General features: G+C 34.3%; 2 protein-coding genes and 1 long non-coding RNA gene across 7 annotated transcripts; all 3 read left to right on the plus strand.

Annotated features, from left to right (window-relative positions):
* Window positions 1-1,620: 1,620 nt before the first annotated feature.
* LOC135850024 (uncharacterized) lies at window positions 1,621-6,213 on the plus strand. Its single transcript, XM_065370713.1, has 4 exons — window positions 1,621-2,586; window positions 4,258-4,357; window positions 4,468-4,572; window positions 4,663-6,213. The coding sequence occupies exons 1-4, from the start codon at window positions 1,751-1,753 to the stop codon at window positions 4,867-4,869; spliced, it is 1,248 nt and encodes a 415-aa protein (XP_065226785.1). The 5' UTR covers window positions 1,621-1,750; the 3' UTR covers window positions 4,870-6,213.
* Window positions 6,214-10,614: 4,401 nt separating this feature from the next.
* Window positions 10,615-11,742, plus strand: LOC135850053 (uncharacterized). The gene is made up of 5 exons (XR_010559642.1): window positions 10,615-10,919; window positions 11,009-11,055; window positions 11,179-11,214; window positions 11,307-11,415; window positions 11,498-11,742. It is a non-coding gene; the product is annotated as an uncharacterized LOC135850053 (long non-coding RNA).
* A 4,490-nt stretch (window positions 11,743-16,232) lies between these two features.
* Window positions 16,233-26,353, plus strand: LOC135850047 (uncharacterized). 5 transcript variants are annotated; one of them, XM_065370754.1, is made up of 5 exons: window positions 16,233-16,457; window positions 16,568-16,608; window positions 16,704-16,739; window positions 16,826-16,946; window positions 17,036-17,486. In XM_065370754.1, the coding sequence occupies exons 1-5, from the start codon at window positions 16,286-16,288 to the stop codon at window positions 17,143-17,145; spliced, it is 480 nt and encodes a 159-aa protein (XP_065226826.1). In that variant the 5' UTR covers window positions 16,233-16,285; the 3' UTR covers window positions 17,146-17,486. The 5 variants fall into 5 exon arrangements, with proteins under 5 accessions (XP_065226826.1, XP_065226823.1, XP_065226824.1 ...); XM_065370751.1 differs by lacking the exons at window positions 16,826-16,946; window positions 17,036-17,486 and adding exons at window positions 25,750-25,870; window positions 25,960-26,353 and having other exon boundaries at window positions 16,242-16,457; XM_065370752.1 differs by lacking the exons at window positions 16,233-16,457; window positions 16,568-16,608; window positions 16,704-16,739; window positions 16,826-16,946; window positions 17,036-17,486 and adding exons at window positions 20,686-21,053; window positions 21,134-21,156; window positions 21,252-21,287; window positions 21,376-21,496; window positions 21,577-21,939.
* The last annotated feature ends 1,576 nt before the right edge of the window (window positions 26,354-27,929 follow it).

Here is a 27,929-nt window from a genome sequence, read left to right on the forward strand (position 1 = left end):
TATTTCCGAGCTTTTGTCAACTTTATAATAAATTAACGACGATGATTTTATAAAACTGACACTCCCAGCGTCATCCGCGTCTTATATGTACCTGTGCAATTCGCGTTTTGGAACTTATTTTTTAATTAATCTTAAAGTGACGAATTTATTCGTAGGTATGGAAAAACTTTCTCGTAACATCTTTATACTTTTATAGGGTGGTCCTTATTTTCGAAGTTGGAATTTTTCTGCTCCCACCCCCCAAAGTTGTTCCGTTTCACCCCCCCCCCCTATGTAAAAAAAAGTGGTGCCAGAATGCCCCCCTCCAATTTTTCAAAAAATTGAAAAATAGACAATGATGCAATTTTTTTAAATTTTTGATTGTTTTCAATCTATTGCACCCCAATATTCCCCCTTTGAACCAAAACAGCCCCCAGAAATTTTTTATCCCCTCCCCTGTGAGAAAACAATAATTTGCTATTTTGCTATACCTAGGTATTAGGGTGGAGCGGAAAAATTGATAGTCTCAATTTCGCTGAAATTGAAGTATGTTGGAGATTGTGAGTTGAAATGGCCCCAGAAAAATTGTCAGCCCCCGTGCTCCTGCGGTGGAACTGTGGGCCCCCCAAAGTAGGGCCATTCTGGGGAAAAACGCTGTCTTTTGAATTTAAAAGTACCAATACCCACATTTTTTCCGAAAACGGGTAGCCCTCAAAAGGTGCGATTTGAGATGATGAATCGAATGGCGTAATCTGTTTGATTTGACCCCCCCCCCACTAACCCCTCCAAAAAACGCTCGAAAAGTCGCGAATCGGCGTTTTTTTGCTATTTTACCTAATTGAAAATAGGCTACAGTCGATTCAAACTTTCAACGTGATTTTATGACTGATTATCACTTTTTACATTGAAACAAGTGAATTTAGCTCGTATTCCAATCTCCACTTCTCCCCCTTTCCTGAGGGCGCCCCCGTCCCAAATTCAAAACTCCCATACAACCTTGAATACCGTTCCAACAAAAAAAAAATCATGAAATATAAGTTGTTTCTTGGAGAGTTTTCTAAATTTTGGTTCTTACAAAAATTTCATTTGTCGCTACCCTTGGGCCCCACGAGTTTTTATTCATTTTTTGCACTGATGGCATCGTCTCGATAGGGAAATTCATCGATAGGAAATCGCAACAGAAAATTTTATGATGCAAATATTGATGATGTTGAATTGTTCAATAGAGGTTAATTTGATTTTTTAAATTAAGTAACTACTTAATACTTTGAAGTGTTATTTTCTTTGTGACCCGATCGCTGGAACACAGCTGAAAATCGTGATATTCTTTCTCATTTAGTTTTGTTTCATTTCATCGGACAATCGAACATCCTTATGCACTCACTCGTCCTTGAAAAAATGGTCAAACATGGTGGTCACATTGATTTTTGTAAATATTTCATAAAGCCGAGAGTTGAGAAAAAAAATCATTTTTTACCTTCCTTCTCCTCCCCCCTCCCCCACAGCAATCATACTATATAATTATAATATTACTTAAGCTTCTAGACGCTTATAACAATCTCGCTGAATTATTAACATTTGCGCTGCATTTCCATTATTTACTTAGACTAAATCTAAAATTTAAGAACCCGAGTCTAGGTAACGTAATAACCATCAAGAAAACAATATTGCTCGTCGTAAGACTCGCTTAGTTTAAATTTAGTCAGTAAAAAACTCGGATGTAACTTCGGTATAGTGTCGAATAACAACAGTGATTGAAAATTTCTACACAATGGAAGTGATCAAAGATGTGAAAAAATTGATAAATCAAGCGCTTGGAAAAGAGAATATGTTCGGATTCAAGACAACATTAGCTAATCAGATGTATTTACTATTCTGCCTCATCGGTAATGTATATTTCACTGAAAAAATACATCGAAAAACGAAACTGGTATGGTTCTGCTGCGCTAACGGAGTATTGCTATTTGTTGGCTTTTCATTCATATTTTGCCTAATATTTGCTAAACCAATGGAAGATATTTTATTACTGGTTTATATGGTGTACGAGGTCACATACACTTCGATGGAAGTAATTGTGAAGCCTGCAATCGCAATATTTTGGTACAGAGATGAAATAGAGCAAATGATTTCCATGGCTGATAAAATACTTTTGAAGCAACAATTAACCAAAGGAAGTTATGAAAATGACCTCGATGTAAATAAAATAATGAAGTATAGTTCTGTTGTACTCGTAATGTCAATTTTACTGTATAATACGATTACTTTAACAGATCTGATTTTATTTTATGAAGAAGAAAAGGTCAAAAATTATATGTATTACGTAACACCGCTTCCTGGACTCACAAAGTTCGGATCTATGACCCTTTACATGGCATATACAGTTTTATTTAGCAGTTTTTCATTTGGTGGCTTCATTCTTATCATATTGCATCGAGTTTTTGCGATACCTTGGGCAGTAATATGCCACAATGAGACACAACGTATAATTAAGGAGTTGAACTCGGTGAGTGAAGATGTTGACATAAATATCGACACTTTCAAACGTATAGAACCGAAATTCAGATACGTGATGAGAAAATGCATTCGCGATATAAACGATCTCAACAGGTAATTTCATTTTAGTTATCCACACCTTGAAGAAGAAAAAAAAATGCTGGAGACTTCCCAGATTGGCTTGAAATAATGGTGGCATTGGTAGCAATCAATTAGGAGAAGGGGGCGACTCGACTAGAGTACACAGCTTCCACGTGCTTTTGTCACGATGTCCTTACAAAATTACTTCAGGGGGATAGAAAAGCAAAATTCACATAAGAAAAATTAGTTCTTCTATTATTTCAGTGTCTAAAAAAAATTTCTCATAAATTTTTCTCAAAACTCAGCTGATTTTGACAAAAAACTGAATTTGCGGTTAATTTCATGTTTTATCCCCCAAATTTGGCCATTTATGAGGATTTCATCTGTGAATTAAGTAATTGTGATGTAACACTTGGTAGCTGTAACGTACAGGGTTGTTATACCGGTATTACCGGATACCAAAATACCGGGGATTTGTCCCGGTATTGGGGCGGTATTCCCAATACCAGCAGTTACCGATGGGAACTGGTATGTCTTCCCGGTATACCAATACCGTATACCGGGAACAATGGGATTTTTCCCAGTTTACCAATTCCGCATACCAAGTTCTGTAATGAGAGTACCAAATACCAAGTACCAATACCAATGCCAAAATCATAGATACCAAATACCGAATACCAATACCAATGCAGGGAACATGAATACCAAGTACCCAATACCACATACCAATACCAGAAACTCAATATGGGATACCCATTACCAAATACCAGTATCAGATATTAACTGCTGCATACCAATACCGCATAATTTACCGGTATTTTACCGGTATCCGTAATGTAATCTTCAAAAAATTTTTTTTTTGATATTTTGGAATTTTTGAAGGGTGTATGGTGCATGGTGGGACTTGTATTTCACTCGAGAGAGAATAAAAGACAATGCAAGATTTTTAAGTAGATTTTGTACTAATTATTTCATAAAAATGCAGGTAAAATTATTTCTAGAGACTGCTAGAGTGAAAATTTTCAAAAAAATTGAGTTTGCAAACAAAACGTGCCCCTATTTGTGCATTTTTATTGAATTTTCGTCACCTAGAGGATCCCTCCCCACTCCAAGTCACTGATTTCTGAAGAAAAAAAAATATTTGCCTCACTGTTACCGGACCGGATACCCAAAAACCGGGGATTTGCCGCGGTATTGGGATGGTATTCCCAATACCAGGAGATACCAGTAAAAAATGGTTCATCTTCCCGGTATACCAATACCATGTACCGGGAAAAATGGGATGTTTCCCAGTGTACCAATACCGGATACCAAGTTCTATGATGAGTGTACCAAATACCAAGTACCAATACCGAAACCAAAACCATAGATACCAAATACCAAATACCCATACCAATACCACTATTTTTCTATACCGATACCATATACCAATCCCCAATACCACAATTCAACAATACCAATACCATATACCGATCCCAATACCACAATTTAATTTTACCGATACCAAGTACCAATCCCAGTACCACAATTTTTTTTTGGTATACCAGTTTACCGCGGTACATACCGTGGTACGGTATAACAACCCTGGTAACGTACAAACCTACTTTTAGATTTTCATCGCCATACTCACTCTTTTTGTAGAATATTAGTACACCTTACCTATCAATAATGGACTATGTTGAATAACGTGTCATTTTTTCACAGGTTTGTTACAAGTTTCAGAGGATTTTTTGAAACCATAGCAAGTTTTGTTCTGCCTATCACACTATATGTATCAGTTACTCATGTTTTGATGGCTATATCGGTAAGTTTAATAAGATGCAAGTCCTTATAAAATTGGTGAATAATTTAGGATATGGCATGACTACAATTTTGTTAAAACTTATTCACATAACTTATATGCATAATTAACAGCCAGGTTTATCCTTCGTTATCAGAATGAGAGAACTTTTTCCTTTCTTCTACTCGATTATAGAAGTCTACTTAATATGTTGGGTTGGAGCTACATTGAAACAAACTGTAAGCTTCTAATCAATACAATTCAATTATTGTCTAATTTTATTAACCTGTGACTAATCGCCTTTGCTTTACTAATTCTCCTTTACACAGGTATCAGATTTGTCTTTTGCTGTATACTCTACACCATGGTATTGGTTGAAAAGCATTCGCAAAGATGTTTATATACTTCTATGCCAAACACAAGCTGAAATCAATCTGCGAGCTTTGAGCGTTTATCCGCTCACATTGTCAACATTTTTGCGGTTCTGCAACGTTATCAATTCTACAGTAAATGTTTTTCGTGCATATACAAATTAGTTAAAATAAGCTCTTTTTTTTAAGGGGACCCAAATCCCGACCTCCTGGTTTATTAGAACTCACATTTTTTCCCCCATCATCATCAACTTTTTTTTACTTTTACTAGCGATTGCTAAGTGTCTAAAGTTATTTTTAAATTTATAATAGATATTAGGTCATAATATATTTTATATAGTTTTAATCATCAAATTTGCAGTGCATCCACAAGCTGTCTTGCTTCAGTATTAGGTGGTCTGGCAGTCTCTAGTGGCATCGTATTGCAAATTTACAAACTTCTTCTACATGATCATGCTAGGTGTCTTGAGATCCCAATGGATTTGATCATTGTAAACATACAAGGGTGTACAGGTGACTTTATGCAGCCATTTGTTCTGACATACAGGGTGCCCAGAAATATCGAGCACCCCTAAGAAAGTTTTTCATTAAAAATATAGGTTGGCAACGTGAAATAGATGCATATGATTGGTGGAATGTTATCTCTCCAGTCCAACAACTAATCATGCGCTATCATTATTATCATTCACTGTGACCAACCAAAGTATTTTGGTAGAAAACTTTTTTAGGGGTGCTCGATATTTCTGGGCACCCTGTATGTATATTTTTTCAATGATACTTTTTTTTAGCTGTTCATGTTTCCTAGAATAAGAGTGCTCCGCAGGTCCAAATTAATTTAACGATTGTTTTATAAATCAACAGCTTTTTCTGAAGCGACGTTTTCTTACTCAGTAGCTATTGCATATTACACAGCTTTAGGTTGACTTCATCTCATTTCTTTTCGATACATGGGTTCTCCATACCTACACAAGATTTCTTACATGGTAGTTTATAAATTCATATGCACAAGAAGTTCTAATAACTAACAGATAAGGCTATCTTAATTTATACCTATTTTTTTAAAATACATAATATACCTAATTATTATATGCATGTACCTACTTATTTGTTAATGTACGCTGTAGGGACCTTATCTGCTGTAACCACTTACTCATATAACAGACTTTTTGAAGGTACCTATCACTGGTTTTTGAAAATCTAGTAAATTATTTATAACCAAGTACAAGTACCTACTACGTTGCGTCGATATTTTTATATGATGAATGGTAAATTTCTAGTTAGTTTTCAGAGGTTTTTAATTTTGCTGCTTTTATTTCAAAATTGTTCTACAATGCCACAGTGTACTCGTTTATTTTCTGTATTAATCGTTCTAATACCCCTTGTTTGAACATTCGTGTAGTTTCATCTTTAATTTATAATTAAGTACCTAAACCTATACATAATTGTGTACCATTTCAAGTGTAACTGTTACTTAATTATTTTTCACGAATAAACAAGTTGTGCACGTTCCATGTACATCAATTTGTTAACGTTCGTATGTGTCATTCCGCAGGTAAAGGGCCCATTTGGTCGATATTGAGTTAGGGGTGGGGGGGGGGGGGTAAAGTAGACCTCCGGAGCAATCATATGAGCTGGATAGAAGCCCAAAAAGTGCAAAAAAAAACTCCAAAAAAATCCAGAACTAAAAATTTGAAAAACTTAACTTTTGAGAAAATTGCCTTCAAAGTTTTCTTTCTGAAAAAAACTGAAATTTCACGTAATCCGAAAACCTTCATACCTAAAATTGAAGATTATTGTTTCTGATGTCAAATATTACTACCCACCTGCAATAGCGATTTTTTTTACTCAATATTTTCATGTTTATGAGTATTTTAAGCCTGAAAAACAATGATTAATAAATTTAAATTTTGCATAAAAATTCATTACTCTGTTCAAAAGCAGAAAAAAAATGATTAGGTAAATTACATTTTCTGTCAAAATTCAACTTGTAAAAATAAAAATCATGAAAAAAATTTTTCAAAAAATTTCTTCCCCGGGTTCGACCACCTACTCCGCAATCCGTTATCAGTGTCACACCGCTAACGCTGCACCAACGTAAAACGTGGTTTTGAATGGTATACATGTTGCCACTGGCAACTAGGTGCAGTATAATTTGTAGGGTATTTTTTTGGAAGCGAAAAAACGACCAAATGGGCCCTTTATAGAAAAACTTTAGTTCCGTTTTTCTCTGCTTGGGGCGCACCTGCGGCCTTGATACTTCGACACGAGATAGTCGGATATGTTCTACATCGAAATTCATCAAAACCTCGATTTTCGATTTTTTCAACTGTTTCACTAAAAACACAATTGAATAGAAACGACCAAATGGGCCCTTTACCTACGGAATGACACATATAGTGAATTTATATAGCTGTCCAGTCAGCGTTAACAAGAGTATAGTTACCCGACACTACATGTAGCAATTGTATCATTATTCGACCTACGTGGAAAGACAGGTGTCTCCACCCAACGCTACATCATTATAACAAATTATTGATCAGCTTCAAAATTGAAGGGGCGAACTTGATTCAAAATTTCAAAATTTGTTGTGGTCTTGAAATTGCGTATGCTCCTTCAATTTTGAAGATAGTAGATTTGTCATAAAAACTCTTTTTGTTTGTCCACTCGAATACGCACTAAGAGTTAGTGAAGTCACCGAAGTGATCCAAACATGTTCTCATTTCTGGCGAATTTTTCAAAATCGGCAAATTTTTGCCCACAAATGGTGTAACTTTTTCAATTCACTTTATGCTAAGAAAATTTTTGCAACATTAAAATAACTTCAATAACTCATAGCGCTGAAATAGACGAACAAAAAATGTTTTTATGACAAATTACTTGTCTTCAAAATTGAAGACGCAAACAGAATTTGAAAATTTGAAACTGTCATTTGAAGCATCCTAAATTTGGAAATTTTCAATCATGGTTATTGGTACTTGGAGAAAACATTCGCAGTCGCGGGTAAACTATACCTAGACAACTTATCTAAGTATATACGCCCATCTTTGAAAAACCCACGCGAGAGCAAAGCGAAATTTCAAATGAAAAGAATCGCTAGAGAAATTTTTGTGAACATTTGAGTTACCTCTTTTTTGACTGCTGGTTGTTGTACGTATTTTTATACGTCGACATGTAAGTATATTATAGGGACTGTGGACTATCTTGTACGCAGTATTGCATACCTATCTGTCTACCTATACCTACATACTAACCATGCGACTAAAAAACTCCATAAAATTTTCCGTCACTATGAGGGAATTGTCGGACGTAAGATTAAAAGCGTACAGTTTGACAGTTTTCAAGTAGAAGAAGAATAAGACGACGACTACGACGTTGAAAAAAAAAAGAGAGACGAAAAGCTTGGAAACATATAAAATTCAACAAGCTAGATGCTTGACTCATCGTCGTGTAATCAAATAGGTACCTACGATAAAGGTACAATAAGCTTACTACATACATGCATGTGTTTTCAATGTAATTTGCATACCTACCGAGACTACCGAGAGAGCTCTCTCAGTCGATTATGAAGATGAAAATCTAAGAGTATTTTTACGTTTTCCCACTTCATTAGAAATTTTAATCTGTCGGCCAACTGGTAAAAAGTGCTCTAGAAATTGAATTTGACAGCAATTTTTGAGGCCCGAAAAATTAATTTTGCTTTTTATAGATACCTAAAACATGGAATGTACGTATTTCGTATTTTACTAGAGTTGTTCAATAGTGATGAGGGGTGGGGGTGTATGACGTTTTTCAACTTTTTTCGAATTTTAATAAACCGTAGGCAAAAATCATGGCCAAATGACTTCAATAAGATGCAGGAAAAATTTCAAATTTTATATTCAACGTCTGAGACTCTCCCCCCATCCCCCGGAATGAGCTCAAAGTGTTGAAAATTTGAAAAATTTTGTAAATCTATTGTTCAGTGTTGAAATGTTACAGCAAGAAATTCAAATAATATATGTTTTTGAACATTTCTGAATTATTTTCAGCGTAAAACTAGGTAATAAATTTTGAGGGGTTCTGAAGAAGGTGCCATGCAACTAATAAGCTAAAACTATGCAGTTGGAATTTCGGCAGAAAGTAAAAAAAAAATCAAAATTTTTTGATCATTTCTGAAGAATTTTGAGTTCAAAATTGAGTTATAATTTTTGGCATTTTTGGATAAGTTTCATGAGACCTTTCAAAATGGGTTAAAAGTTTTATAGTACCAGAAATTCAAAATGTATTTCGACAAAAATAAGTAGGTACCTATTTTTGAGAATTTTTGAATAATATTGAGGGCAAAACTGGGTCACGTTTTTGAGGGTTTTTTAAAAAGTGCCATGCAACCAATTAAAATTTGTTAGAGTTTCAGCAAAAATAAGCACTTTTAAAAAATTTTAATCGAGTTGAAATTTGGAATTTTTGAAAAACTATCTCGCAACCTGCCTATCAAAGTGAGTTGAAATTGCGAGAAATTCAAATATTTCAACGAAAATATTTATTGAGCATTTTAGGATAATTTGAAGCACAAAATTGGGTTATGATTTTCAGAAGTTCTGAAAAAAGTGCTATTATGCAACTCAAACAGGAATTTTAGTTGAAACATTTTTGAGCATTTTCAAAGAATTTTGATCTCAAAAATAGGTCAATATTTTGAGAGGTTCTGAAAAAGGTGCCATGCGATCAATTAAAATAGGCACATAGATTAAAATGTTGGCAGAAAATCAAAATTTTCTACCAATTCTTTTCGAAAACTTTGAAAGAATTTGAGCTCAAAATGAAGGAGGTGGTGAAATTTCACGTAAAACCTACTTACTATGACGAAATTTTGTTTCCACAATTTTTGAATAATTTTGAGACAAATAGGTAATGATTTTTAGGGTTGCAGGTTGTTGAAAAATGCGTTATGTGAACTATCAAAATGGGCTACAATTTTCGTGGAGAACAACAAATTTGAAAAAAAAACTTTTTTTTAGCAATTTTCAATAAATTTTGAGTTCAAAACCTGGGTTGTGATTTTTGAGGTTTTTGGGAAAAAAAATCACTCAACAAGCTGAAATAAGTCGACATTTTTACAGAAATTTGAAAGTTTCCATCAAAGCTTTTTTTGAATTAGAAGAATTTTGAGCATTTTTGAAAAAGAAAGTCATGTGACCAATCAAAATGAATTTAAATTTTGTGAACAATTCAATTTTTTTTCAATGAAATACATAGTTTTTGACCCATTTTTGAATAATTTCCAGCCCATTATTTTGGTACCTACATAATTTTCCAGAGTTTTTGAGAAATGTAGGTACTACGCGACCTGTCAAAATGGATTCAAATTTGGACAGAAAATCAAAAAAAAATCAATTCTTCTTGAGCACTTTTAAAAAATTTTTGAGCACAAAATTGAGATCCAATTTTTGGGATTTTTGAAGAATTGTCTCGCAAACTATCAAAATGAGTTGAAAGTTTACGAGAAATTAAGCATTTCTGAATAATTTTGAGCGCAAAACTGGATCTTTTTGAGCAATTTCATAGAATTTCGAGCTCATTTCTTCTGGTCAGCTGGAATTCCAGCCAATCAAACTTTCTCTGCCGGTTGAACTGGAAGCAATTTGTACCACTTCCGTACATTTTTATCAAAATAGCCCAATTTTTATGAAAGTCTTCGATACAAGTTGTCAAAAAATTGTAATGAAATTGCTTCAAAATCGTTAAAGAAATTCGTGCTCTTCACATTCATTTTTCAATGTGTCTATTCTGCTCTCCACGATTAAATTTGAAATCCTACGTATAACTTCATTAATTATAATTACCTACCTTGGCGAAATTACTTCTTGATAAAATAATTTAATTACCAAGTGACTACGGGAATTTTATTTTTTTTCTCGGTTTGCTTTAATTGCTCATTATTCACACACAACTTCACATAGTCGTTAAACAAATCTCTAATTTCTGACTCAGTGCTGATGATCACAATTGAAACTCAGTACTGAAATCTTCGTTTACAGAGCTTGAATTTGTCACAATGCGTTTATTAACGACTTGGTTTATTTTTGAATTTGCATTAATTTTTTCATTTCTTTCGCCTCTATGCTCCGCCGAATCAATACCACCACACAGGTTGAAAGCGATTAATTATTTTTTAGATGGCATCCATCCAAGTGAACAATTCAAAACATCATGCCAGAGATTATTAAAAAAGACCTGTAAGTAAAAAGATAATTCAAAATTTGCGATAATGTAATCTTTTATGTACTTGAATTAAATAGCCCGAATACTGTCCATTTTTAAAAAGTTACGTTTCCTGGAGGAAGAACCGATGGGGATTACAACAGACCACAGGTATGTGAATTTGAAACATTTACCTAGATTATGTACCTATTGGTTTTAATGGTAGGTACATACCTAGACCTACCTATCCTATGTACCTATTTATGTGAAATTATTTTCATGTTTATTCTACAGTGTCGGCTGTATTGTGGCTTCGTAAAAATAGGATTGGTGAGTCTCGTAATAAGTAATACTTAGCTATACCTACACCACAGTATTTATAATTAGTAAAACCCTTGAAATAATTCATTTTTCACCGGAAGATGGACAGTAGTGGAGTCCCCCTGAGCACAGCCTACCTAGAGAGAACAATCCCCAATGCACACAATGAAAAAATTTCTTCAAAAATAAAACAATGTGAAAAACGTGGAAGTAAGCTACATAAAAACAAAAATTTCACTTCTCGTTTCACGAGTTGAAGAATATTCAACTTTCTTTAAATTACAAATTTCAGATTCACATGACCCATGTGAGGGTGCAACGTCATTCGCACAATGCTTTTCTTCTGATGAAATGGGTGGTCAGGCGATTAAATCGGATTTGCGGCTAGCTATGACGTGATTTGCTGCTGAGATAATAATCGTTTGTTTGCAGATTGAGAAGTTGTGGACTTCATTTATGAATGATGTAATAATCATTGTATTTACTCTTAATAGTACTGAAATTACCCTTGAGATTTAAATAAAAATATGTATTATAGATCTTCGTAGGTACGTACATACATCGGAGTATAAATCAGTATTGTGATTTTTTTTTTTTTTTTTTTAAATAAAAAACATAAGACAATCGGTTGTATTTTACGAAGTGTGCATTATGGATTATAAAAATAACAATTCACAAAGACAAAGAAACGGATTCACTTTATATGTACTTAGTATTCCTGTCCCTTGTAGGTACCTACTTCAACAAAAAAAAAAAAAAACAAAAAAAAAAATGATTCGAAAATTGCGTAACTCGAATCACTATTCAGAATCGTTGATTCTCAATGATAATTGATAAGTGAATCATTTTTTTTTATCAGTGATTCTTGATCCGTCATTCGAATGATTTTTCGTGAATATACCCAATACTGTGATTGCAGCACCATTAAATTGCAACCCCTGGAGTTACCTGTACCTAGTTGTACTTTCCAATTAGTTCAATCTAGAAATGTATAATTTCAACAAAATTCAAGAGGAAGGTTCAACTTCAATGCTGATCGAGTATTTTTACTAATTAAACACGATTTTCGGACAAAAAAAAGTCCACCAACACAGATTTAATCACATTCGAATTAGACCTATTATGCAATTAGACCACAACGTTTTGGAGGTCAAATGAGACAGCATGCTAGACTTCAAAAAGAATTTGTTTAGCAATCACGCTGATCAGAATCCCCTCCCCCCCAAATACATTTTCTTCTGATTTGTAGAGTTTCGAAAAGCTACATTGAAAAATCATTTTTTTTAGGTGGAAAATTTCGGCTATTAACTGTTTGCATTTTTCATCGTTTCCGCTTTCAGAAAGCAGGGGTTCCCAAACTTGTTAGTAATATGGACCCAAACACCCACTGTGAGGTATACTTAATTCATGCGGAGGCATTTCTTTACTTACCTTCAACAGCATCTCGTAAATACATATTTTACCAAATTCAGCAGAGACCTTCATTTTGAGTTGAAAATCACTCAGAGAACATTGTTCAGCTCCGGAGGTGCACCTGTAGGCGAGAAAATGGACCTTCAAAGAGAGGGGGGGTTGAAAACCGTGTTTTTTTCGCTTCTGTCGTTACTCAACATGTTTATTGTCTTGGGACTTTTCGGGTTCTTACTGAGCTGCTAAGAATTTGCAAATCGCTCATTCTTTGATAAATTTATGCTTTGAAAATTTTATTCTTCTCCAATATTTGGCAATGATTGAGCCAAAACATCGAAATATATAATTCCTGAAATTCGGGAAATATTTTGAAACGCAATGGTGCCAATTTTTTAGTCATCATTAAAAATTTCAAAAAAATCGAAAAAATTTTATATCTAAGTTTTTGTTTTTTTTTGAATTTTTGAAATTGCTTATAAAGATCCAAAAATTTGCACCATTTTGTTCCAAAATATTTTACCAATTTCAGAAATTATCTTTTGATGTTTTGGCTTGGCATGATTGATGCAAAATATTCTAGTAGAAAAAATTTTCAAAACACAAATAAGCAGGTTGGGTATAGGGACAGGAGCGAACAAAATGCCTCCTCTTTAAGAATGAGAGGGAGTGTGGTGCTCTCTGCTCCTGTCCAGCTCTGGTACAGGTGGAGAAACACAGGTACTTGGGCGTGTGGGTAGATCAGTGCTTGACGTGGAGGGAACACTGTTTGGTTTTGAGGGCAAAATTATCTAAAATTGTATATCTGATTCGCTACTTGAATGGTTTGGTGTCTGGTGTTCATCTTCGGAGGTTCTATGTGGCTGTGTTTGAGGGTACCTTGAGGTATGGGATCGCAGTGTGGGGGGGGGGGTGCGGCTACATGCTGGATCCGGCCACTACTGATGCTTCAAAACTCAAAAGTGAGCCGCTCGGTCAGTTGCTGGTGAACGCTGGGACGCTCCCTCTCAGCCAGTTTTCCGTTCTTTGGGTATCTTTAAGGTGAGGCAAATTTATTACATCACTGTGTTATCTCTGATGCACAGGTATAGAGACGCATTTGGCTATGCTGTGGGGGTGGGATGTACTAGACGTGCTGCGTCGGCTGTTGTTCCGCTTCCTGGCTGGAGAAAGTCAATGTCTAGGTCAGTTTTTCAATATTTTGCTGCCCATCTGTACAACAGTTTGCCAGTGGAATGTAAAAATGCGAGTGTAAATGGTTTCAAATGAATGATTGAGGAATATGTATTGTGTTATTTTTATTTTTTATTTTATTTTATTTTACAATTTAGGTCTCTCCAACAGCTAGAGCCAATTACAGGAGAGACCATTTATAATTATAGAGATAAGACTAAGATTTACTCCAGAGAAACAAGTTTGAGAAATACAAACATACAAAAGCAAGCAAAAAGGAGAAAAAAAACAAACAAAAACAAAAAAAAAGTAATATCTATAAAAGTAGTTCTTCCTATCTAAAAGAGAATGTAAGAAGTATGCAAAAAAGTATAACACCAAACAGAAGAAATACTTATTAAAAAAAAGAAAAGAAAAAAAACATAGAGAACTAAAAAGAATAAGATACAGAATATGAAATGGTTCACAAACAGCTCCCACTGCACCCCCACTCCTACTCCCATGCCACCCCCACCACACGCTTGAAAGCAGACCTACCCATACTAAAAATATCAGCATCTGCACACCTACAGAGGAAATTGTCAGAGATACCCATGACGTTGTTCATAGGAGATACCTTCATCCTAAATGTGTTGTAATTGTTTAAGGAGAATATTTTTTTCTGCCTGGAGTGGATTTTTGGGGCCCAGAAATTGATTTTTCCCAAAAGGTTACTGTCATTTATGTTGCAGTGGATAAGGTCATACAGAAACATTAATGCAATTGTTTCTCTTCTTTTTTCTAATGGATCCACTTCAAACCCTTCCAAAAGTTCTTTTTGTGATAAGTCATAAGGATAATATTCAAAAGTCCTCAAATATAGGTACTTTAAAAATCTAGTTTGGATTTTTTCAAGCTCTTTTATAAATTTTCTAGTATGAGGGAACCAAACTAGTACACCAAACTCCAGAATTGACCTTATGAAGGAGAAGTATAGGACTTTAAGTGTACTTATTCTCTTGAAGTGCACAGAATTTCTGACAACAAAATAGGCCATCCTCCTTAATGAATGTTAGTGTGGTGTACCGAGCTATTACAGCAAGTTGTTTGGAAATTATTAATTGTAGGGTACTGTTCGCTCTCTGGGTTTTCTATTTTCTAGTGGCTGAGTGTTGGTTAATTATCTATTTATCTACTTATCTATCTATTTGTTTCTTTATTTTTTATTATTTTCATATTTTTGTATTTTTGTTTCTGTCTGTGTAATGAGGAGAGAGCCGATCCCCCGCTCACCGAAAGGTACTGGTGGGGTCGTAATATGTATCTATTAATAAGATTGTATTGTATGAAAGAAAGAAATAAAATGTATGTATGTATGTATTTCCCGCCTCCAAGGACACCTCCAGAGCTAAAATGTTTTCTGAGTGACTTTCTTCCACTCTTAAGTGAAGCTGGTTTCTATTGAATTTGGTCAAAATTTGCTGACTTTTTTTCAGGAAATCCACCCTAACCTACATTCCTTTTTCCTTGAGACTTAAATTAAATTACAAGATACTTTTAATTAGAAAATTAAATAAGTACATGATATTCAAAGATAGGGAAAAATTGAAAATTTTTCGAATTCATTCTCAATAGATTAGGTATGAAGAAAATAAATTTCTCGTCTTGTCTCAAATTCTTAAAATGGGTTGGTTATTTCAAAATGACCAAGTTGAGTATTATAATATCAATTAAATTTTGTTACCCATTTCTGTTTTATTATTTATTTTATCATGTTGTTAAAACTCTAAAAAATACAAATAGGTAGGTATTTTGTGCAAAAAATGCAAAAAGGCAATTTTCCCAAAAAAATGACTTTAAATTTTGCAATTACTTACCTCAGGAGGGGGTAAATGTAAAATGAAAAATTAATTAAAAATTTGTAGTACTTATTATTTTTCAATTTCAGCGAAAAAATAGGACTGCGAGCAGAAACTTTTGTCAAATGTTGTAGGGGGAGGGGGGGTATCAAAATTTATTCAAGTTGCAATTTTATTTTAGAATTGAACGGAATGAATAATATGAAGAACAAAATTCTGAATTCTGAATTTTATTCTGAAGAGAATAAACTAAGCATTTAAAACTTTGATCAAAAAAATTAAAATGGTCGAGATTTTCCGAAATGTCAAAAAAAAACTAGACATTATGCTTACAAATTTCAATAAGTAATAAATGGCCAGAGATTAAAACATGCTGTAGATATTGGAATTCAAATTTCGCAAGCATCGTGATTATATTCAATCGATCGTTTAACGATACACGTAGGTATCAATTCATCAACTACCATAACGACTTAACTACTCGGCAAAACAATTACTTATCAAATGGCTACGGATTTAATTATTTTTTCTGTTTAATTACTCTTCAAATAGGTGCAAACGTCGTAAAAAAATTTCAAATTTTTTACGCAAGCCGCAGCTATTTAATAAGCTCATCAGATGACAAGATAAGGCAGTTCATTGACAAAGTCCAATTTGCCACAATGAGTTCAATTACTACGAGTTTGTTTCTCGAATTTGCCATAATTTTTCCATTTATTTTACACGCATGCACCGCAGATACCAAAACGCCAAGAATGGATGCAATAATACAGATCCAACCAAGCAGTAAATTCAGAGCAGAATGCGAGAAATCAATAGGAGCAGGCAAGAACCGTAAGTAGAAAAAGTACTTTCAGTTTTTACAAAAAGGCAATTAGATACCTACTTTAAGCAAAATAAACTAATTAATACATATCTAAATCATTTCTGTAACTTTTTTCAAGGCGATCTAGGCGGAACTTCCTGGGATTCCATAAGCCAAGAGGTATTCGAATTTTCTAAAAGCTGATAAATTCACCTCGCTAGGTACCTACTTGTATTGATCATACCATATTGAACATATTTTTTTCTTTTCCGCAGTGTATGATGTATTGTGCATTTAGAAAAATTGGAATGGTGAGTCTGCTAATCGATAAGTTTACCTAGCTGTGTTAAAATTTGGTGGTATTTCTGAGAAATAATCTACTCTTGACAATAAACAGATGGATGCGCATGCAGATCTGCACAAGGATTACGTAGAGTCCCACCTCAAATATCATAAACGTCATGGTAAAAGCAACAAAAAGGTTTATGAAAGTATTCGACGATGTTCAACCGGATCAGGTAGGTTAAATAAGAGTGAAAATAATATTTCTCCTTGTTTCACAAATTGAAAAAAATACCTACTCGATTTGTTTGATTATTAATTTCAGATAGACACCATGTCTGTGTAAAAGCAATGAGAAACGCATACTGCATGTTTGATTACCTCGGTGATGAGTGGGTTGAAGATGATATGGCGAATGTTATGAGGTCGTGGTAGATCCAACCGTAACAACTGAGATCTGAATAAAACATGAAAGACACGAAAAGCAAAGACTCGCCAGTAATGCAACAAATCATGTACAAAATTGATCAGCTGTCTTACGTGACAAATAATTTACAAGGCACAGCACTCGAATGCAGTGCAGTAGTGGTGCATTCTGGGTGCAAACTATCTTGTTAAATGGGGTAATTCAACATGTATTCGTACATCTACCCACTGATCGAAAAATTACAGATCAGAAATGAGTATTACTTCAGGTAAATTTGAATAAAAATATGCATATTGAAAATACATACAGATAGAAATTTATTTTTTAAATTAAAATCTAAGCGATCGAATGAATTTTTTTTGTACAATATTGTATGGGTAGGTACTCATGACCAAAAAAAAAAAAAAAAATGTTGAATAGAATGCGGGATGGGAGGTTAGATCAAAGAATCAAAAAATATCTACTCCCAAATGGGTAAGTATAAGATAGAAGAGATTGAAGTTGAGAATGAACTATACCTAGGCGAGAAATTCTTCCAACAAGCCCTGACAAATTGAACAGCTCACAAGGTCAATGTTCAATGATAATGATGATGATGATGACCTAATTTTTTTTTTAAACAACGAAGTGTGAAAAATTTTGAGGTTTCGGTAAAATGAGTCAGAAAACAAATTCACCCATCATGTACCATACCATCTAGAAACGGTCACAAGCCCCTCTACATAATCGTCCACCAATCATAATTCCAAACAAGACTCTTCCAAATTGTATTGGAAATAGTCTTGAATTATTTTAAGCAGTTCTGGAGTCTTCGAAAAATAAAAAACTTCACCCAATGAAATTGGAAAGCTAAAATATACTGTAAACGCTACCCACCAATACTACCATACTTTTAATATTCTGAGTTGGTTGAAAGTGGTTTCAAGCCATTCTGAAGTCTCTGATCAATTCCAGATTTGTAAAGGTGCCCTAAAAACTGTTCAAATTAACGTATGAGGCCATTATTGGCGATTGTTTTTGTAGTCTGTACTTGACCAATTACAAACCGTTTCCTCAAAACTAGTCTCTGCTGGTTCAGAACTTGATATTCAAGGGGGTTTCAATGATTTTGTAAAAATGTTGTGAAATTGTCAAGTAGGTCATCAACAAGCACAGATTGCGTTTATATGTAGTACATGGTAAAGCTAATTTGGACTGTTTTTATGGTACAGTACTTTTTAAAAATTCCAGATTTTTAAAATATTGGAGGCTTCAAAACAGCTTGGACAATTTATTTGGGGAAGAGGGGTCTATATTTGTACCCACACAAAAAATCAGCTCAAGGTTATGAAAAATTGAAAAAATTATGACTATCAATAAGCAAAGACAAGTAGTATCAAAGTATATTCTGAAAGTATACATTGAAAGCTAGGTACTTCCCACACAACAATTTGTTGATGTCGACATTTGCATGTATCAATCTTCTGTCTGTAAAGAAGCCAGATTAATATAAATTTCAAAATTTTCTCATTATTTCTGATATCTTGATGAGCCATCTCAACATGTTGATGTAAAATTGGATGCTCAAAATTTACATTCATAACTATAGGAATCTTGGCAGAGGTGTGCCGCGCTAATGTCGCCTTGTTTCTGATTTCTGATTGGCTGATGAAAGGTCCTGGGATGAACATTGGAATGTAAAGTTGTGAAAGTCGCTGATAATAACAGGACCCTTTGTTAATTTTGGCGGTTTTGACTTCCTAGAGCACAACAGTTGTCTTGTCAAATTTCTATGTCAACCACTTTTTCAGAATTGAAATTTCTGTTTTAGTGTTAAACAGATTATTAGAGACGAAGAGGACAAAGTTAAGACTGATGCAGAGGAGGTTGAGGAGACATGGAGAAAATACTGCAAGAGGCTATATGCCTAGGAAGAGGAGCTTCCTGATGATCCTAGATTCAACATTGTGAAAGAGAAGGAGACACCAATTCTACTTGATGAGGTCATCAATGCCATCGAGTACTTGAAAAAGAACAAAGCTCTAGGACCAGATAAGGTGACAGCTGAGGTCTTTAAAGCTGGAAGTGAAGAAGTCACTCACCAAATCCACAACATATGCAACTCGATATGGCAAGAGGACTGGGTACAAGTTGACACATGTCACTCTGTACAAAAAAGGATCTCCTGAGAATTGTGAGAACTACAGAACAATCTCTTTGATAAGTCATACCAGCAAAGTACTATTGAAGAATGTGTGTGACCAGTTATACTTACTCATGCACAGTCAAATCCCTCCAGAACAAGCAGGAGCAGATCCTCAACCTCAGGCTGCTGATTGAGAAAGCTCGAGAATACATTGTGCGTACTGTGCTGTGTTTTGTAGATTACAAGAAAGCTTTTGACTGCGTACAATGGCAAGAACTGTGGAGAATTCTTCTCGAGATGGGTGCTGCAATACATGTGGTGTGGCTGATCAAACAATTATACAAGGGGAGCATGGCAAATGTCGGAATCAACAGGGAGACAATGTCAAAGAAATTCCACCCAGAGAGAGGAGTATGACCAGGCTTCATTCTATCCCCACTCCTGTTTAATCTGTATGGAGAATATATAATTTGCAAAGCGTTGCAGCTAATTGTATCAGAAAGCACAATTAATGACAATGGCTCAAGTGAGTGGTAAGGAGGAGTATCAATTGCAGGTGTACAAATGTCAAACCTTTGCTACGCTGATGACACCACCCTCATCACCTCAAGTGTCAAATATATGACCAGTTTTCTGAAATTCCTGGAAGAGGTCAGTGCAACATATGGCTTGCTATTAAATAAAGCAAGGACAATGATATATATACATCAACACCCACCTCTACCAAATTTTCAAAGATTTCTCAAATTTAGAAAATGTTGTTAATATGTATTGTGTAAAGTGATTGTGGATGTAGGTATTTGTGGATGCATTTGTTGATGTCAAATTTCACATCAACATTAACATGTTGTTGTTGTTGACATGAAAATGTATTAGTTCAGTACTCTTAGATAAAGTATTGCACCTTTTTCAATAAGTGTAAAGATTTGATCCTGTGTTGAGCCAATTGTCATTGTTAACATGAACGCCGCGCCGATCAACATTGGTCGATAATTACATTGAAAATTGGCTCAACACAGAGTCGAAACTCACATCGAAATATGGGATCTTAATGTCATGTCATGGATACAGATGGGTCGACATTCACATCAAAATTGGCTTGCTAGCTGCGTCGCAGTCACATCAACGGATTTTTTGGTAGGTTCAAGGTTGAAAATTTTCGAATGTCGGAATAGGTAAATTTTAAAGAGTCAATGCATCGGAATTAATATTTTTCAAGGATCGTGCTTTTATAAATGCTTAATAGCAGTCGATTATTCAGAGATCTAGGTAATATCTCAATTGATTGCGATTTTGTATCCTGACGAAATAATAATCACAAACGCCACACGTGTTGACGATTTTTTCTAGTTCAATCGGTCATTATTCACACATAATTTCACATCGTCTTAAAAAAAAAAAAAAAACTTTCGAATTTCTTTCCTAATCGGTGGCTAGGTAAGTATAGGTAAGAATTATAGCCAGACCTGGCGCGTTGATAATTCAGTCTTGATCGTTTATTCTGAATCCACGAACAAACACCTTTTGTTCGTGAAATTCAATTTTTCACAATGCGCTCAGTCACCAGCTTGTTTATTGTATTTATATCTAGTTTTCCGTTTCTATTACAATTATGCACTGTGATCGAGTCCACGGAGACAAAGCCAGAAATGTCATCAAGGAATATAAAGCCGCCAAAGGAGATGTACCCAAAGATGCCAATGTCGAAATCATCAAAGCCGTCAGATATGGATGCATATATAAGTTTTGATCCTAGTTCACGATTCAAAAGGGAATGTGCATCCCGGTATGGTGAGTTGTTACGCGTTAAGTTTATACAAAAAGATGATTTGTTTAGGTCAAATGAACTAAATAATTTCTGCTACTTTCAGGTGTGGATTCCAGGAACAGAGAGGTAATTAAACGAATCTGATGAACATTTATGTGGATAAATAACTGTATGAATTGTATCTAGGTACCCATTTATAACCATATTCATTTTTTTTGTAGTGTTTGCGATTTTGCGGTTACGTACAAATTGGAATGGTGAGTCTGCTACTCAATAAGATTACCAATTATAGGCAGGTAAGTACATATAACAATAGAAATAAAATTTCTGATTCATGATTGACAGATGGATAGAAACGCAAATCTGGACAAGGGCTATGTATGGGAAAAAATCAAACAAGTCGATGGACTTCAACACATAAATAAAAGAAGAGCTTACAGTGGAATTTTCAATTGTGCAACTACAGGTTGAATGATCAATACAACAATTTTATTCGTCGCTTCAAAATTGAAAAATACATCAAGTTGTACTGCCTATTGATTTCAGCACATTATAATCTCTGTTCGAAGTCAAAGAGAAACGCGCAGTGCGTTTTCAACTACATTGACGATGAATGGATTGATCTAGATTTGATCAGCGTCATGGGTGTGGGCGCCTCGTGACCTCGGTGGAGGCTCCAACTGGGGTGACCTTCCATGGCCACTCAGGTCAACTGGCGTGGCGGGCTGATCGGATGAAAGGTGATCATTCTGAGAAACATTGAGATTTTCAATTCGAAATTTTATGCGGACTGGATTATGAATTTCACCAATAAATTTCAATCCTATTGTATCATAATAAGTGTAGGTATAAGTACCTATTAAAATTGCATAAAATTGAAATAAAAATATGTACATTGAAATGTGAAAATTTGTTTTTCAAATTGAAAATTTATCCAAGCACATAATTAAGTCGTTATTGTACTTTCAATAAACGAGAACACCTCTTTGTCTCACTCTCATGTAACTTGAAGGGAAAGTTGAAATTTCATCACAAAAAAGCTCATAGCTTCGAGCTAAAATTGTACCTACAGGACAAATTTCAAAATTTACAGCTCATTAAATAGGTAGTTATTTTGAAAATGGAATCTCCCAGAAAAAAACTTATGGTAAGTATTATACTTGGATGGGGAATTCGATTCTGTAATCATGTATTTTCATCGTGAAAACTTTCATTGAGCTGATTGTGAGTCTCGAAATGATACTTAATATGTATGTTGCGATTTTATGAGGACCAGAATTTTTGGGAAGATCGTGATCTGGAACCCCCACAAACAAAATTTCAAGTCACCCAAATTAATTTTTCAATTTTTGGACGATTTTTTGAAAACTCAATTGACTGTCTTCGAAAATTTTTGCTTTACCTACTTGAAAAAATATATATATTTTGGGAAAATGATGGAAATGAGTCCTGAAACTGGCATCAACTCTCTCATTCTGTATTGTACCTTTTCCAATTCTTCTGGATGGAGGCTCCAGCCCGACTTGCGATTTCATTCAGAATTTCAAAATGTCTCCAAAAGGCTTGTAAATTAATTTAGGGTGCTAAAAATGGAGTTGTGGCTCATCGACGACAGTGAGTTCTATCTTTGTTTAGCCTGATTTCCAGGCGGTGTCAAGTACGTTTTTTTTGACCAGGATATTCGTAAGGAAAAAATTCAAAAAATCAAAAATTTTATGTTCCTGGAAAACTTTTTGAAACTTTCTCGAATGGCTTCGTATTGTTTAAAACTAATCCCTCAATTCCAATTTTCACCATTTTGAGTCATTCCGACGTATCCAGAGTGATTTTCAATCTTTTCAGAATTTTAAAATTTCTTCAGAGAGAATGAAAATTAAAGCCAGCTAAAAATAGATCCAACACCACCTATAGTAGAAGGCCTAAGCACAGAATTGTTATCACCTTCTGACGTCACACCTAGTAGGAACTCGATTGTGTTTATCATTTGAACTTTAACGTATATTTAAATGGCGAGTTCGTGAAATTGAGTAAAACTTTCATTAAAAAAGTTATTAAAATGATGATATTATTTTAATTAATATTCGTTCTAAAATGTGGTATAGCTATGAAATATTGTTGTTTTCAACTATTGGCGGAGTTGGTTTACCTACTTTCTTTTTGTACAAAAGTGAATTTTTCGCAATCTGTTTGTGTTGTGACTGTTATGTGATTTGAATGTGTAGATCTTCATAATCTTGTGAAGTGGATTAAAAAAATGAAAACTGATCTGTACTAGTGCCTGTGCTTTAACTGGAATAACATCGCAGTGAAATGAATAGTGAACCATTAATCTACAATGCTTTTTAAATCTGCATCGTAAATACAACCATCCAACTACAATGGATATCTAATCAAGAAACCATCAACATCTCAAACCAATTAGCTGAAAGTGTTCAAGTCATTAATTTATCACTCAAGTTGGTCAGCAAAATCAGAGAAATTGTTTTTATCAATCACATTGCTGCTGAAGAAACTAAACAGTTACCTTTCATGTGTGGTTTTTTACCTGTAGTTGAAAATGGAAATGGAATACATACATTGGAATAGAGTTGATATCATTATATTTTAGTGGGATTTTGACAAGTTAACGAATATTTGACGATTATTTCATTCTATTTCACCAGTGAGTGTATCCTCCAGAAGGTATAATTTGTCAAGTCTATGCATAACTTTCATCTTTAATGTTGAAAAACAGTATAGTTTATAACCTCATTTTTTCATTTAAATCATTCCTACGTGATCTAAAATTCATTATTCATGTGAATAAAATATGAAAAATAAAATTTTTGCAGGATTTAATTCGTTCGAGTGCATTTTTCATTCATTTCTATAGTGTATTAAGATAAGTTAGATACGTAAGTACTCCCTACTAGTGGTGACGTCACAAAACAGAGCTCAGGCCTTTTACTATAGGTGGTTTTGATAGATCACGTTACCCCTTTCCTCTCTTAGAGATGAGTATGAGTACCATAACGACCACTTCAAGGACGTATTCTCCTAATATTCTCTAAGGCGGTCAGGGCATAATTGCTCATTACAATGTTGCCTATTCTTGACCTGTTCAAGGAGTTTATTCACATTTGCTCCAATTTCCAAGCAAATACCTCAAATGAGTTTTTTTGAGAAAAAATTCAAAAAATCAAAAGTTTTCTCGTAAATTACGCTGGGGCCTACAACATGACCAGAAATGGTGATAATTTTGATACAGAAGAGTCAATATTAGTTTCAAGATTAATTTCCACCTTTTTCACTGAATAAATAAGTATTTTTTTAAAAGCACGAATTGTCAAAAGTAATTGATTTTGAATTTTCAAAAATTTGCCAAAAATTAAAAATCAATTTGGCCAGCTGAAATTTCAGGTTGTGAGCCAAAAAGGGTGCCACCAGTCTCCATTGGAGTGGACCTCCCCCCCCTCCAAAAAAAAAATATATATATAAGAGGATTTTCACCAAATTTAATGGAGACTTTCATTTTGAGTTGAAAATAATTCAGAAAAACTGCGAGCTCCTGAAGTGTCCCTATGGGGTATGGGGGAGATATGGGTCCTCAAAGATGGAGCATTTTCGAACAAAACACCTGTGTTTTTTTCACTTCAGCTCCTACCCAACCTGTTTTGGGAAAATTGGTCCATTTTCAGAAAAATGTATACCTAGGAAGTTTTATACTTAGATATTAATTAGGTATGCCGAAACAAAAAAAAATATCATTTCTGAGACTGAAAAGTATTATATTCGAAACGCACCAATGCCAAAACTTTTTCATCATTTCTGCCAATTTCAAAAAACCTGGAAAAATTTGCCAAGTTTTTGGCTGTTTTTCTCGAGTTTGTGAAAAAGTCAAGTTCTATAGAGAGTCGATTATTAGCAGATCTAATCACTCGATTGATTACCACAGGGATTTTATACAAAAACGAACCGATCATAAAAGGCTCGCGAGTTGAATATGTATTGTTTCAGTTTAATTGGTCGTTATTCACGCATTATTACACATAACTAATCATAAAAAACTTTCGAATTTTCTTTCGCAAGTTGCGGCTATTTAATATAACCACACTCGATGCATTGATAATTCAGTTTGACTGTTCATTCCGGACTGAAATACACACCTGCATGAAAGTTCGATTTTTCAAAATGTGTTCAATTACTACCATGTTCTCTGTATTTGTATTAATTTTTCAATTTACCTTACAACTATCTAACGCGGAAATGTCAATGGCTGACAAGAAGATAGCAATGTCATCAAAAGATATCAAGCCACCGGAGGGGATGTATCCGATGATGCCAATGCCAGGTGGAAAGATGTCAAGTATGGATGCATTCATAGACATTAACCCAAATTCACAATTCAGAAAAAATTGCGCATCGTCATACCGTAAGTACCTTCTTAACCTACCCAATGCGTCAAGTTCTCACAAAAATGCGATTTGACCGAATCATTTTTGTTATTTCCAGATGTGAATTCAAACAACGAAGAGGTAGGCGAATTTGATGAAAATAAGTAATTGTATATTGATTGTACTTATATAACCGTACCTATTATTTTCTTTTTATAGTGCTTGCGATTTTGCGGTTATGCAAAAATTGGAATGGTGAGTGTGTTAGATAATTAATAGGTAAATTTATCAGAACTACATTGAGTAAAAAATGTATAATGTAACATTTTTGATTCGTGATTAACAGATGGATAGTGGCGCAAATCTGAGGTCGGACTATCTGCGGAAGAAAATTAAACAACTTCATAAGGTTCGAAAAATAAACGAAAAAGCAGTTTATAATGGAATTATGAGATGTGCATCTAGAGGTTAGATGAAAATGAAAATTTCATTCATCATTATTGATGAAATTGCAAAAATATTCATGTTGTTTCGCCGTTGATTTTGGTTTCTGTAGGGGCTTATGACATCTGCAAAAAGTCGAGGAATAACGCGGATTGCTTTTACGAATATATCAACAGCGACTGGGTTGATGGAGATTTGGCTTGGGCCTTGGGACCAAACCGTCCTGGTAGCGGTGGCGACTTCGATGCGGATGACCTTCCATGGCCGCCCAGGCCAAACTGGCGAGCTGATATGAAGAAAGGTGAACATACTAAAAAACATTAAGTTTTTTAATTCGAAATTCTCTGCGTAGTGGACGCAACGGGGAATTTCATCAATCAATTTCAATCCTATAGTGTCCTAACAATAATATAGTACCTATAAAAATCGCATAAAATTGAAATAAAAATATGTAAATTGAAATGTGAAAGTTTTTTTTTCCAAATTAAAAATTTATCCGAGTAATATTGAATCGTTATCGTATGTATAATCCAAAAAACGAGAATACCTCTCTGTTTCATTCTCATGTAACTTGAAGGGGAACTCGGAGTTTTACATGCTTACAATGTAAGAAAGAAATATTGAAATTTGACCACAAAAGAGCTCAAGTTTCGAGGTAAAAATATATACCTATAAGTGAAGTCAATAGGACAAAATTTTAAAATTCACAGTTAATTAAATAGGTAGCTATTTTGAAAATGGGATCTTCCAGAAATAAAAACTCATAGGTGGTAAATATAGCTAATCGACGTGAAAGCTTTCGTTGAGCTGATTGTAAGCCTCCATAGTGCCTCAAAGTTTTGAACAGATAATAATAATTATTATAACAATTAACTGGTTACATCAAAAATACCTAATAATAATTTGCGATTTTATCGAGATCGGAATTTTTGAGAAGATCATGATCTGAAACCGCCATAAACAAAATTTCAGCCACCAAAATTGATAGGTATTTCAGTTTTTGGGTGATTTTTTGAAAATTAAATTGGTCATCTTCGAAAATCTATGATTTTTCAAAAAAATGTATAAATATTCAGGGAAAATGATAAAAATTAGTCCTGAAACTACAAATATCAACGCTCTTGTTCCAAATTTCACCATTTTCAATAATTTTGAGGGCATCGGCGCGGTTTTCAATTTCATCTATGAGTTTCAAAATTTCTCCAGAAGGCGTGAAAATTAATTTAGGCTGCTGAAAATGGAGTTGTGGCTCATTCTATAGACTCTTATCAGGCGAGTTTATCTTTATTTAGCTTGATTTCCAGGCGATGTCTTCAAGTGCGTTTTTTTGACCAGAATATTTGTAAAGAAAAAAAATCAAAATGCGAGAATTTTTGAAACTTGCTCGAATGGTTTCGTATCAATTAAAACTAATCACCCCAAAATCCGAATTTTAACCTTATTTTGAGACATTCTGGCATCTTCTCAGCGATTTTCGATTTCTCTAGAAGGAATAAAAATTAAAGCCAGCTAAAAGTCGAGTTGAGGCTTATTCTCAACTTGTTTGAAGTGTTCATCCACATTGGACCCAGTTTTTCAAACGGATGACATCTCGAGCCCGTTTTTTCGAGAAAAAAATTCAAAAAATCAAAACTTTTCTATTAAGGAAATTTTTAAGTAATTATCCAGTTCAAAATTTCATCTTTTCAAGTCATTCTGGAGCCTCCAACGCGTTATTCGACTTCTGCAGAATTTTAGAATAAGTATAAGTATCTCCAGATGACATGAAAATTACTTTAGTCAGCTAAAAATTTAAATGTGGCCTGTTTTCAACCTGTTTAAGGAGTTTATCCACATTATTTTGATCCTATTTTCAAACATACACCTCAAGTATGTTTTTTGAAAAAAAAATTCAACCATTCAACATTTTTTTTTGAAAATTATTCTGGACTCTCCAAAATGACCAGAAATTGTGATGAAGTTCAGTTCGAAAGAGTAGATATTAGTTTCAGGAGCAATTTCCATCATTTTCACTGGATAAATAATAATTGTAAGTTGGTTTATAAAAGCGATCCAACTGTCAAACAGCCCGAATGTTTTAGT

Source organism: Planococcus citri, chromosome 1, assembly GCF_950023065.1.
Source record: "Planococcus citri chromosome 1, ihPlaCitr1.1, whole genome shotgun sequence".
Classification (NCBI taxonomy): domain Eukaryota; kingdom Metazoa; phylum Arthropoda; class Insecta; order Hemiptera; family Pseudococcidae; genus Planococcus; species Planococcus citri.